Source organism: Corvus hawaiiensis, chromosome 14, assembly GCF_020740725.1.
Source record: "Corvus hawaiiensis isolate bCorHaw1 chromosome 14, bCorHaw1.pri.cur, whole genome shotgun sequence".
Classification (NCBI taxonomy): domain Eukaryota; kingdom Metazoa; phylum Chordata; class Aves; order Passeriformes; family Corvidae; genus Corvus; species Corvus hawaiiensis.
This window is the reverse complement of record NC_063226.1, coordinates 11,728,045-11,741,589: the sequence shown is the minus strand read 5'-3', so window position 1 is coordinate 11,741,589 and position 13,545 is coordinate 11,728,045. Positions and strand designations below refer to the sequence as shown.

The 13,545-nt window shown below is 39.2% G+C and overlaps 1 protein-coding gene across 1 annotated transcript; it reads left to right on the top strand.

Annotated features, from left to right (window-relative positions):
• Window positions 1–40: 40 nt before the first annotated feature.
• On the top strand, window positions 41–12,986 carry FAM199X (family with sequence similarity 199, X-linked). The gene is made up of 6 exons (XM_048318952.1): window positions 41–334; window positions 3,147–3,366; window positions 5,477–5,626; window positions 5,948–6,109; window positions 7,189–7,449; window positions 8,301–12,986. Exons 1-6 carry the CDS (start codon window positions 147–149, stop codon window positions 8,469–8,471), a joined length of 1,152 nt encoding a protein of 383 aa, XP_048174909.1. The 5' UTR covers window positions 41–146; the 3' UTR covers window positions 8,472–12,986.
• The last annotated feature ends 559 nt before the right edge of the window (window positions 12,987–13,545 follow it).

Genomic DNA, 13,545 nt, shown 5'->3' with positions numbered 1-13,545 from the left:
CTGTGGGGGCGCGGCGCCGGAAGGACCCGGAGCGACAGCGCGGCGCGTCCCGGGACCGGCCGCTGATGGCGGCGCCGCTGCCGCCGTGTGCCCGAGGCGCTCCCGCCGCTGCCTGAGACGCTCCCGCCGCTCCCGCGTCCGCCGCCATGACCGAGGAGCTGTACGAGAAGTTCCTGGCCCCCGAGGAGCCGTGCCCGCTGCTCTCGCACCAGCACCCGCCGCGGGGCGGCAGCTTGAGCCTGAGCGAGGAGGGCTGCGTGGACGTCAGCGATTTTGGCTGCCAGCTCTCCTCCTGCCACCGCACCGACCCGCTGCACCGTTTCCACTCCAACAGGTCTGCTCAGCGGGTCAGAGCGGGCGGGCCGGGTGATGCTGAGGGGCCGGGGCGGGCGGCGCGGCGGTCGCGGCGGGGTCAGGGCCGCCCCTGAGCAGGGCCGCGCATCCTTCCCGCGCTACCCTGCCGGGGACGAGCCGGCCATGGCCGGGCTGCAGGTGCTCCGCGTGTCCGCCGCACGCCCTGCTGGGTTACCCTTCCCCTTGGCTTAGTCTGCGTTCGGCTCATCATGTTACAGTTGCCGGTGTGAGCTGGGTCAGTGTTTTAAGATGTGTCTTTTCATAGAATCATAGAATGGTTTGGGTTGGAAGGGACCCTAAAGGCAATCTAGTTCCAACTCCCCTGCTCTGGGCGGGGAGACCTTCCACTAGGCTCAGGTTGCTCCAAGCCTCGTTCCGAGTTTCTTAATTTTTGAGATTTTGATAATTTTTGAGGGCTGTAGGCAGCTACAGAATGGTGTGTTTATAAGACTTAAAGGCAGGTCTTGCATGGATACCAGGCAGACCTTAAGAGATTCAGAATGAGTTAGGTGGCTTGGTGACTGTACTGACTTCTGAAGAGACATTTCCACCCCATGCTACTAATTAAGGGCAAATTATTCTGCCTGTAATTTGTAGAAAAGGTCTGTTCTAGAAGGGCAAATACAGCTCAACAAAGAAGTTCCAGTTGTGCTCCTAAAATCAAAACCACTGTCCTGCTTTCCTAAGAACCTAATTCTGCTAATGCATAGTATTAAGCTTGAATATAGCAATAGCTTTTTTTGAGAATAATCTATGAGATTTCAGTCTCCAACATATATGTCTCCAACATTCCTGTTCCAGACTTGCAAGATTCTGTTATGGGTTATTAGTATTTCTGCAACACAATTATGAATAGTGAATTTATATGAAGTCTTGGAAATTGCGCTTTAAAAGTGTCATTCATAAGGGCAAATTCTTAATTATACATTCTTAAATGATTCAGCATGAAGAGCCTCGATCAAACATGATACGCTTCCATAATATAGTTCTTAAGTCATAAGACATGAGCAGTAAGATATATTCTTAGAATATCTGTAAATAAAAGTGTGATAGTCACCAAATTTGCATTTAATTAATTTTGTACATTTCTCTTTCTGTTGCCTTCTCAAGTGTGTTGCTCAGGTTTGCTCATTTTACGAGCCCAGGTTCGTAACCCAGGCATCTTGAGGGGCTGTTTCACTTCTCTGGAAAAGGACATGCCCTGTCTTGCACTGATTAAGCCATTGCAGATGTGCAGCTCAATCTGTGGTGTTCACATAAGGCTTTCTATTTTTTAAAGTTAGGAGTAATTTTAATGTAGTTCCCATTTGTTGTTAATCCAGTTCACCTCAGGGAACACAGCAGGCCCCCTGGCTATGAGAAGGTGAGGGCTGACTGCCTGTACCTGGAGTACGTGTGTAGTTTGTTGGTACTAGAGCCCATGTACCTCAGCCTTTGTTTTGATGTCTGGAAACTGTCCACTCTGTCTTTCCTTTCGTCATTATTTTATGGATTCTGAAACTGTGTTCATGTCGAGTAATGTGCTGTGTCACCACAGTCTTGTTCTGCTCATTACCAATGGATTGCCCTGCCCACAAGAGTCTGTACCAGCAAAGCAGTGAACATCTATAAGGGATGCAGAAAGGGAGGCAGGGCAAGAACTCCTGAATCTGCTACGAGGAAAGTTTTGGAAATGTCTTTAACATTGGATAAATTCACATCTGGCCAAGCAGATGTGGAAATGAATCCATCACAAACATATTTAGCCAGCCTGGTATGCAGTTTAAATAATGAGATTGAGGACCAGCCTTTCTGGTGATAGAATTGCTCAGCTTTTGCAGTTGGATAGAAGAGTGTTTTTGTAGTTAGCCAGAATGAAGTGGACAGGCTGATGGAACAGGAGGTGATTGTGTGGGCTTGTGTGGTGCATTTTAGAAGCCCTTTTCAAATTGTTTTGGCCATATTGCAGTGCTGTGCTGACTCATATTTGTCTTGACCTACTTTTCACCAATATGTAAAATAAATCCAGATATGGAGACTGATTTCATGAGCTTGTTACATTCTGGCTTACTCTCATTAGAGTAAAAAATCTGTTCTGTGAAAATTGAGTTCTCAATGGCTTTCCTTTAGCAACAACTTCAACTAGCTTTGTAATGAAATAATGAGGTGAAAAAGGTGTTTAATTTTGGCATGCTAGCATTTTCACACAGGTCACTTCCCCATCTTGCACTGTCTCATTCCAATAGCATGTCCAATGTTTTTGACATTCAGAGTTGTGAATAATAGGTCCATAATGTGTTTCCTTATTAAGCCTTAATGTTGTGGGGGATTATCAACCTGAAATTTCTTTTGACTTCTATGTGTCCTGGAGTCAAATTGATTAACTTCTTTGTTCTGTTTATTCCAGTTTATGTGGAAGTTTAAATATCCCAATGCCTGGAAAACTTTATTTTTAGATCTGTGTGTTTTAAAAACCCAACCAGCAGCAAAAAAAGACAATTTCCATACTACAGGAGTCATAGCTCTGGGGCAGAAACTGATAATATATCAAAATAAAGGTGTAATTATACTAACTGTATATGGATTTTTGCCTTGATATTTTTAACATTGTGTCCCATTTGGTGTTGTTTATGTACTTTAAAAAATATTTAAAAATAGAATACTTCAATTTACATAATTAGAACTTATTTCAATGAAGTCAATGTATAATATCACTAGCAAAGTGGAGATAGTTTAACGAGGCTTAAAGGAATTTCTTAAGACACATGATGCCAAGGTTTGCTGCTCTCTAATTGTGTTATCCTGTTTTGCAGGTGGAACTTGACATCTTGTGGGACGAGCGTGGCCAGCTCAGAGTGCAGCGAGGAGCTGTTCTCATCGGTGTCAGTGGGGGATCAGGATGATTGTTACTCACTCCTGGATGACCAGGAATTCACCTCTTTTGATTTGTTCCCTGAGGGCAGTGTCTGCAGTGATGTCTCCTCTTCTATCAGCACATACTGGGATTGGTCAGACAGCGAGTTTGAGTGGCAGGTAAGGTGGTTCCACTGGAAATGTAAAATTTTGTGTAGACTGTTATGTGCTGGATTTAGCTGTAGCTGAAAAGTAATAGAATAAAATATCCTGAGTTGGAAGGGACCCACAAGAATCACTGAAGTCCAGCTCCTGGCCCTACACAGGACAAGCCCAGGAGTTACACTCCGTGTCTGACAGATTTTGCTCAAACACTCCTTGAACTCTTTCAGGCTTGGTGCTGTGACCACTGCCCTGGGGAGCCTGTTCCAGTGCCTGACCGCTCTCTGGGGGAAGAGCCTTTTCCTGATATCTAAGCTTAACTTCCCCTGACCTGGCATCCTGCTGTTCCCTTGTGTCCTGTCAGTGGTCACCAGAGAGGAGAGATCAGTGCCTCCCCCTCCTCTTCTCCTCTTGAGGAAGCTGTAGACAGCTATGAAGTCTCTCCTTGGTCTCCTCTTCTTCTGAACAAACCAAGTGACCTCAGCACTTGTTTCTTTGTAACTACCGAACATAGGAGCACATATCTGAATCTTGAATGATAACAAAAATGTTTTGTTTCATTTTATTCCGACCTCCTTAATCAGGAGGAGAGACTGAAGGTCAGCTCTCCAAAGAAGGATGCTTACATGTCGTTTGGTTTTAGGAACCATTGTCTGTTTCTTGTAGCCATGAGCTTAGACCCTTTGTACTGAGGATCTGCCCTGTTAATGAAATCTGTTTATAGATGTCTGGTCCTACTGAAGCTTTCTAGGTAAAGTGTAGAAACTCTTGCCATAGCTTTTTTCCATCCTTTTGTTTTTTCTATGCCAATAAGAGTAGAGACCTCATTTTGTCTGACCAGAATGGGAGAAGTGTGAAGGTGAATCACATCCTTTTCCTGCATCTGCGCTGAATGCGGTCCTTGTTGGATATCTCTAGTTTGTGATAGTCTTCCCTGTTCAGCAGTTTTTCAAATGTGATATGCATTTTAAAATATATTGTAGACCTAAATTGACTTTTTATATTAAAGACTTAAATCAACTATGAACGTATATATAACTTCGAAATAGGCAACATAGGGCTTCAGAATTTATTGGGAAATACTTTAAAATTTTGTCATAAAGCTTGGTCAGAGCATGTAGAGAGTCTTTTAAGGACAGTGCAAGAACTGAAAACTGATTTCAAGAAAGCTCAAATCCTGTTCCAGAAGATGCAAGTGAACTTGAGACATGTATTGAGATCAGCTTTGAATTTCTGACTGGTTTAGTCCATCTGCTGGTCTCAATGTATGTTATATCGCTGAAGTTACAAGTGTGTGTTTACAATGCAGTCTGTAGGAACAACTCAGGTTGGATCCTAAAGATTCAGAGCTTCACTGAGTTGTGAAATTTTAATTGCTTGATAAACTTGGCAATTGTTTTGAAAAGAAGCCATTTCCTATGCCTTAGCTGACAGTATGTTTGATTGGTAACTAGCTTTTTTATTACTCTTTGTTTTTTAAAACAAGCTTTTCTTAAGAGACTTACTTGATTGGATTTACAGGATTTTGGAAAGACTTTTTTGTAGCTCTTTATGGTGTTATCTGGCAGAATCTGAGCACAAGTAATCCAACTGTCCCACTTTAACTGGAAGTGCATTCAGAAATCACATATCAGTTGTATAAATGAAGCTAGCTGAAGTTCTCAGTTGCTTCCAGGCAAATGACAGTGACTTCAATTGAATTGTCTTGTGTATTATGGAGTTTGGTAGGAATTACAGACCTGCTTTAAAATTATCTTCCTTAAACTAGACTTATGCTCCAAAATGGGAGGTTTAGATTTAGCTTTGGATTGTAATGGACCATTTCCACTGATGGAGAAGGGAAATAGTTGAAATGCGGCATCAATCTGCTGTTTTCTTAAACACGAATTTTTAAAAAGAGGATTGATTAGTGCAGAATAGTGTGAATTGAGTTTGCTGCACTTGTTTGTAGGAAGATTTAAGGGAGTATTGCAGGTTTATGAGTAATTACACAGAGTTTGTTAAAGTACAGAGATAATCAATGCTTTGCTAATTTGATGGTATGTTTTGAATTGTTAATAGTGTTAGAATGATTTACAATCTGCCTACTGTATTCTAAAGCTTTGTTCTTCCTCTTGCATGTTACAAGTTGCCTGGCAGCGACATTACAAGTGGGAGTGATGTGCTTTCTGATGTTATACCGAGTATTCCAAGCTCTCCCTGTCTGCTTCCCAAAAAGAAAAACAAGCATAGGAATCTTGATGAACTTCCATGGAGTGCAATGACAAATGATGAACAGGTGACTTTTTTCCTATGTGAGAACTGCAATGTACAGAAGAACTTCCAATTAAAAGATAAAACTTAAAAGCCATCCTGTTTGCTGTAGGTGTAAATGCAGACCTGTGCAGTACTACTTGATTCTCAAAACTAAACCTTGTCCTTTGGATCTGTAGGAGGCAGTTTAATGCCTACTCAAATTTTCACCCTAGGTTTTTAAGGATACTCAAGGCTAGAATCATGATATTTGAGCATGTTTTTATTCTGTTGGTTCTTTCTTTTTTCTGTCTCTCATTTAGAATCAATGATACTTCAAAATGACCTGCCTTTCTTTGGGTCCTAGGTTGAATATATTGAATATTTGAGTCGCAAAGTCAGTACAGAGATGGGCCTTCGAGAGCAACTTGATATTATTAAAATTATTGATCCTACTGCTCAGATCTCACCTACAGATAGTGAATTCATTATTGAATTGAACTGTCTCACAGATGAAAAACTGAAGCAGGTGAGTTAAGGTTTGTACATTTGACTCCAGGGTTTCAGCATCTGATTGTATCTTGCAAAATCTTATGGACTTGTGATCAATTTTTTTATGCATAATCATTATATATAGAGACACTAGAGCACAATACTGTCAGTGATGGATATCAAAAGCATATTGTATGTACTAAATCTTTACATAAAAGACTGGTTATATATTCTCACTATGTGTTAAGCCAGAGCTGGTGAGTGTGTAATGAGTTATGTTGTGGACCTGGTGCTGCTTATGGCACTGTACTCCACTTCATGACCATCAGCTAGCTGAGAGTCTTCATTTACTCACTGAATGTAAACTAGCATTTAAAACTCCAAAAGATTGGAATTCATTGGGGAAGACCATAAATTTCATGTAGAAAGGGATAGAGAATAAGGCATTTTAAAGATGTTGCAAGATGCAAGTTATAACAAAGAAAGGTGCCTGGCTGATAGGGTAGATACATCCTACTGTCTTCTCAGTCATTGAATTATTGAGATGTGTTGTTGGGAAGAGATGCAGTGTCCAAACAAGCTGAACTCCTCAGTGTTGCACTGATAAATGCTGAAGATAAAGTTGAAAATGGAAAACATTCACTGCTTTTATGGGCTTGGTCTGTTTCATATTTCAAGGATTTTGTAAGTGTCATCTTAAAGTAGAAAAGTGCTGCTTTATTTACACTCATTTTTGTTTGAGTATACCTAGCAAAATAAAGGGTTTTGATACATTAAGTAAACAACTTGGTTCACTTGAACTTCACTGATATTTCTGTTTGTTGTTAAAATAATAACATATTGTTACACAGTCACAAGTATGACAGGCAGAAGAAACAAGAACCCCCCAGCCCTTGCTACTTATTTTCCTTCCATGGTGAAAGAACAGTTAAGTTCTCTGGGTGACTCCGGATTGCTTGGGCTTTAAGCAGCCACAGGAAAATGTTTTAAAAGCCTAACCGAACTGACCCAATGCTTCATAATTATTAATAGGCAGATTGTGTTTTTTCCATGAAAAGGAGTATCTCAGTGCAGCATTTATCAAGCTATAGTAATTTTGCTGCCTCTGTTCTAAAGGTGAGAAACTATATCAAGGAACACGGACCTCGCCAGCGGTCTGCGAGGGAGAGCTGGAAGAGGAGCAGCTACAGCTGTGCGAGTACCAGTGGTGTGAGTGGTGCCAGTGCCAGCAGCAGCAGTGCCAGCATGGTCAGCTCAGCAAGCAGCAGCGGCTCCAGCGTTGCCAACTCCGCTTCAAACTCCAGTGCCAACATGAGTCGAGCACACAGTGACAGCAATTTGTCCACAAGTGCTGCAGAAAGAATCCGGGATTCAAAAGTAAAGTTTCTAGTTATGTACATCTGTATTAATTAAGCTGTCTTAACTTGTGAAGCTTGCTCATGTGATCTTACCTGGGGTTTTTGTCCTGAAGGAACAGAGTAACTGAGTTATCTAGATAAACCAATGATCATAAGGTATTTAAACTTGTCCTCTTCCCATCACTTCTAATTGAAAGCCTGATGTTTGTATGTTGTAGATATTCTAATTCCTTTTGTTTAGAATAAGTTGAGTGGGCTTGAATAAGGCTTATGCATCTAACTTAAGAAAAAAATTGTTTAAGAATGATCACCCTAATCTAGGCATAATTTCTGGACAGTAGAGAGACCCTTGATTGTTTTTGGTTTTTTTTCTCAATTAGAAGTTTCATCAGGCTTGTTGAATCTTCTTCAGTTTATTCTTTGAGCATGTCTCATGAGATTCCTTGGTGAGAAGGGACCTACTGAAGCATGTTTCATTTAAAGTAGTACTGTGGTACTCCTTCTGTCCCCGTAATTCTAATTTCAAGTGTGGAGGAGAGGAGCAGTTCTTTCTTGCTCTTCAACATCGTGGGTTTGTTAAATGTAAGACTAACATTTCTCCAGCAGTAAAGATTCCCCCAATCAAAGACTCAACTATGCAACATCACAGGGTAATGTTGTGCCTCATAATTCAGTTGTGATAAATTATCTTGATATTTTAATATCAGGTATGATTTTGGATGAATGTTTACACCACCTCTGAGAATTCGTGTTTGTTATTTTTCAGAGCAGATGTTATTTTAGAGGTTAATTTATATTTGCCAGCTTCAGAGGTGTTTTTTCTAATTTACAGAAAAAATCTTATATTTTGTCTCTTCTGTATTTTGACAGAAACGTTCCAAGCAACGGAAACTCCAGCAAAAGGCCTTACGGAAGAGACAGCTGAAAGAACAAAGACAAGCTCGTAAGGAAAGACTGAGTGGGTTATTTCTTAACGAAGAAGTGCTGTCTTTAAAAGTGACTGAGGAGGACCATGAAGGAGATGTGGATGTTTTAATGTGACAGGGGTGAATTTATCAGTGTTCTTTCTAAGCCTTAAATGTATTATCCTTATTGTTTACATATATTTCTTGACCAAATTTTGATTAGTGTTAACAATACAAACCAGATCTTTTCTCAAGTGTAATTTTGCTAAGAAGGTCTAAGTATTGAGTAGTTTCAGCTTTTTGAGACTAATTTTGCAACAAAGAATTCAGAAGCTTATCTATCTTCTGAAAAGCTGCTGAAGAGATCTAATTTTAAGGAAATTTGAACTTGACTGACATGCTAACTTACTTGCAAGTAAGTCTAGGGGTGCTTTTGGATGACACAAAGCATGCATTACTATGCTTCAGCTTTTTTGGGTTTTTTCAGCTTAGAGTTAGTATTACACTTGACTTGTTCTGTCTTCCTTTCCCATTAATAGGAAGATTGTTTAGCATGAGGAAAAATCTTTTGCTCTATGGGGCTTTCTTCAGCCTTGCTCTTGATTTGTACAAAATCAAAGTACTGTTGATACTTTTCTAAAAGTTGGGATTTAACTCAAACTACACAGAAAACAAGAAGCAGGACATCTAATGCAGAGAATCTGTAACACAAATACTGCCTAATAATGTAGTTCTTAGGAACCAACTAAAATTCTGAAAAAAACCTCAAAATAATTGCAGGCTAAGTCTTCAGAAGGTTATTTTGCTGCTCAATATCTTATGATTGTTACTAATGGTTCACCAGTACATCCCTAGTGAAAAGATTCCAATAAAAACACATTTATGCATTGAAAATACACTAATCTGCAATTAAGTTGTCTAGGACACTGCTTAAAATAGTTAAAAACACTACTGGAAACAGAAGTGCAAGCAAGTGGCACACAACTTCAGTGGTTTTCTTCCCCAGAAGCGTATCTAAATAGATTCATATTGTTGACAGGAGAACTTATTGCAGCTGTACTTTTTTAATTGTATGTTTAGCTGAGGTTGTCTTCTGTGTGGGTCGTTACACCATGACATGTATCAGAATTCTCCTTTTGTTGTCTATCAGCTTTTGAAATTTCTCATGATAAGAAAATTAGGTAAAATTGCGGCTTTCAGGTAGGGAAGTAATAGTAGTTTCAACCTTTTTCCTAATTCTGACAATCTTTAGGCTGATTTTAGTCTTTATCTTACTTTTATAGAACTCCTTCCCCCCATGGCTGAGATAAAAATGATTGTTCTAAATTTTAATGTGAAATTTAAAACATTTTAAAAGTATTTTTGAGTTCTGAGTTTAGAAAATAATTTTTTATTATGTTAATGCTTCATTAATTTTACTGTTGAATTAAGGAGTTTGACAGTTTAGTGTGGCCACAAGTGTCTGTAATTGCAGGAGGATATAGCCCAATCCTGCAGAATGGATGATTGGCTTTAGGACTACTGACATTAATGTTCCATGTCCTGCACAGACTTATTAGCCCTGACAGCTGAAGTATTTTCCTTTCAGAAGGGGCATTCCTTTTAGCCTCAAAATAAACTGACCAGTAAATTATCTGAACAGTGGCCTCTGAAAGGGTTTTGATAAGAAATAAATGAGGCCCATAGGCAAACTAGTATGTGTGAACTTACTGCTGCTCTACAACAGGTACCCAGGCTTGGCCGTGGACTGACTAAAAGCCAGGTAATGTCATTTTAAGCTCATGTTGGCCATCCCATATTGCCAGTATATTTGTGCACTAACCACAAGTGTCTCTTACCTGTCAGTATTTGCTTGTACTGCGCTGTTGCTAGTTGATGCCTCCCTCCTGTATAATCAATACTGAAAACTTCTTAACAGTATACACTTTACTGAGAATTTAGATTGACTTAAACCTGGAGCTTCTTTTAAATATCTTGTGTGAAAAATAAAATTTAATTGCTATCGATTTGGCTAATTTCAGGGTGCAGTTGTTAAACTCTTGCATGGTAATGGATGAATTCATCATGAAATACTTCACCATGTGTACACTGTCATGGTTCAGTACAACCTTTATTTTCTGCAGTGACTTTGAAATGTGATTGAATTTTTTTTCTGAAGAAAAATGCACACAGTACTGTAGAGAATTGAAACTCTGAAGTGAATTGTAAGAAAGGTGCAATATCTCAGTGTGGTGGAGCGTGAAAGTGTGTCACTTTATTCTGTTTCAGCAGCTATTCAGAGTTTAAAATACCTCAGGTTTTGTTGTGAAAAGACCCCATCATTTTGATGAGGTACAGTTCATTCTGGTCACTTGTCTACTAGCTTCCAGAGATCATGAAGTGAGGGAAGATAGTATTTCCATCATAGTGTGAGCATGTAAGTATAAAGTATTCTAAGTGATTAGGTGGGTCCAGTTGCTCCTTTGTTACATTGGACAAAAAGGTCCTGGGTGCCAGAATACCTGATTGTGCTGTGTTGTCTCCAGCAGGTACTTCAGTTGTGTGTGTGACAGTTAAAATGATAGAAGAGAGTGGATTTCCAGGGATTCCATGCTAATAATTTATAGCTCTGTGATCTCATAGATCCAGGATGCTCATAAGAATGCAAAGAATACAAAACTCTGAATGTTCTGATAGGAATGCAGAATAGCATCTTGCTTACCTTGAATGTTCTTTGCCAAGTACCCAGAGATAAAATGTTGTCTTTTCCTGATCTCAGAGAATCAGGCCTGAAGTGACTGTGGGATTCAAGAGTTTTTACATACTTCTACACATTTGGGTTTTTTTTTCCTTTTGCTTTCTCATCCTCTGTAGTTCTAGTGGCACACTCATTTTGTGGTGGGGGGGAGGTTTTTTGTCAGATTCATGTTTTTCCCTGCTTTATACTCAATGCTTACCCAGGAAGACCCCATCCCTGGTGGTACTTAAAAGAGATGTAAATGTGGCACTTAGAGACATGGTTTAGTGGTGGGCTTGGCAGTGTTAGATTTAGGGTGGTAGTTGATGATCTTAAAAGGACTTTTCCAATCTAAATCTGTGAGTTTCTATGAAATACCCATGGTATTAGTCAAACAGTTGGAATGTCAGTGAAATTTGGTCTTGCCGATTTAAGTTTTGGCCATTGTGGCTACAGGTGCAACTACTGATGAACAAGAGTAACAGACCGCTAAAATAATGCATCCTTATTGTGTTTTTTTCTTAAAAAATTAAATCAAATCCCTGCTTTTTATTAATAGAGAAAAACTGTCAAGTTTAAAAGCAACATAGAGACGCACAGGAAAAAGCTCATAGTTACATGGCTTCATGGTACTGAAACTGTGTCTGTAGGAACTTTGTACCCACTGCAATGTGAATATAATCATTTTACACTCTGTAACAATAACAGTTTGCTTCCATGGTAACTTTTTCTCTAAAAAGGCTTAGAAGGAGCACTGAAAGTCTGACTGCAATAGGACTGTAAACAAGAGAGAACATTCTTTTCTAATATGATTTTTAAATATGAGGAAGAAAGCTGCCTGACAAACTTGGCTGATTTTTGTGTATGTCATCTTTTGTTAAAATACCTTTTTTTTTTTTGTAATCTGGGAAGCTGATAAAAAGATGGTTACAATATGCTCAGTATGGGGTGCTTACTTGGAAGAACAAGAAAAGTCTTTGCAAGACTTTCCTCGGCTCAAATTTTAGTTCTCATATTGTTGTTTGAAACCTGTGAAGATCATTCTCTGGGGAGAAAACAAATCGACCAACCTGCTTGAACTTTCTTACATGCATTTACATCAGAGTGCATATACAATACAGAAAGATAAAATGGCAATATTTACTGTTCATCTGTGCTGAATGGCCTGAAGCCATTTCTTTTCTCCTAACACTCTTTCAGCTTTTAAATCAGTTGATGCATTGGTCTATAAATATTAATAAACCTGACTGTTTTGGGAGCTTTTAAAGTTCATTCATATATGCCAGATTTTCATGGCAAATGTTGTTAGATTTATTGGTTTAATGTTCTTAAACTTACTGATCTTGCAATTCTTGGGCACAGAAAAGTCAACAGTTGTCCATTTAAGGATTGCAAAGATTAGTTTATTAATCTATCAAGGGAAAATCTTAGTAATATTAAAAGTTTGTCTATTTTGACTGTTAACTCTGGTGAGTCATATTTGCATTCTCTCTCATCTGGCTAACTTCAAAACATTTCCAAATGACAAATTCTTCAATGTAAAAAAAAAAAAAAAATTAATGTAATACTGAAGCCTTGAATATAGTTAATAACCAAAGCAAGGGGAAAGTGGGGGGGTTGATTTTTTTTTTTTTTTCTTTTTAGTCGGGGGGAGAGATGAGGGTATAGATTAGCGTATATGGTATTGCTTAAATTGAGGGTGTTCTTTTCCCAGGTTCTCTGCTAATTGTATTGCTAAAATGCACTTTTGTATAGAAAACTGTTCTCTGTACATTCTGTATCTACTTTACATAATGTTTATAGAGATTTTTCTGAAGTTGTGAAGGATTTACTGAAAGCTCTGATGCTGTTGAATTCAAGTTTTCATTGTATTTGAAAATAGTTATGTGCATATTGAAGTACAGGTTGGAATTAAAATTAATGATATAACAAAGATATTCTAATGAAACTATGTAGTATCTTCTTCAGAGAAGGGGAGTTTGTATGCAGGACCTGCGGAGTCACTGTTCAGGCAGAAAATACAAATAAAGTGGCACAACTGTTCTTGATGGCAGAAACCAAACTGGTCCCCCCTTAACTAAAATCTGACAAGAATTGTTTCATAGGGAAGCAATTAATTGTTGTGAATTATATAACCCAAGGTCATGTACTTTGAGCTGTCCTTTGTTTTGATTCCTGTGCCAGAGGTATTTTTTATGTACGCTCAGCACCAGCAAGGACACAGCAGTGGCAATGGCTTTGCCGTTACCAGTCTTGGAATAGGCAAGTGTGAGGACACTTGCCAGCTTGTATAAATTGTGTCCCTGAACCAAATTTGTCTTCTGCAATACTGAAGTTTGAAGTGTAATACTGCAAAAACTCCTTTTTTCCTCTTGGAATCCAATAAAAAAATCCTGAAAACCTGAGAAGAGGATAGCTGGCATAGGGATGTATTCCTCAGTGTGCAGAAAGTTTCCTGCAGCATCTCAGGGATCTAAAACTGCCTTCTTTGTCC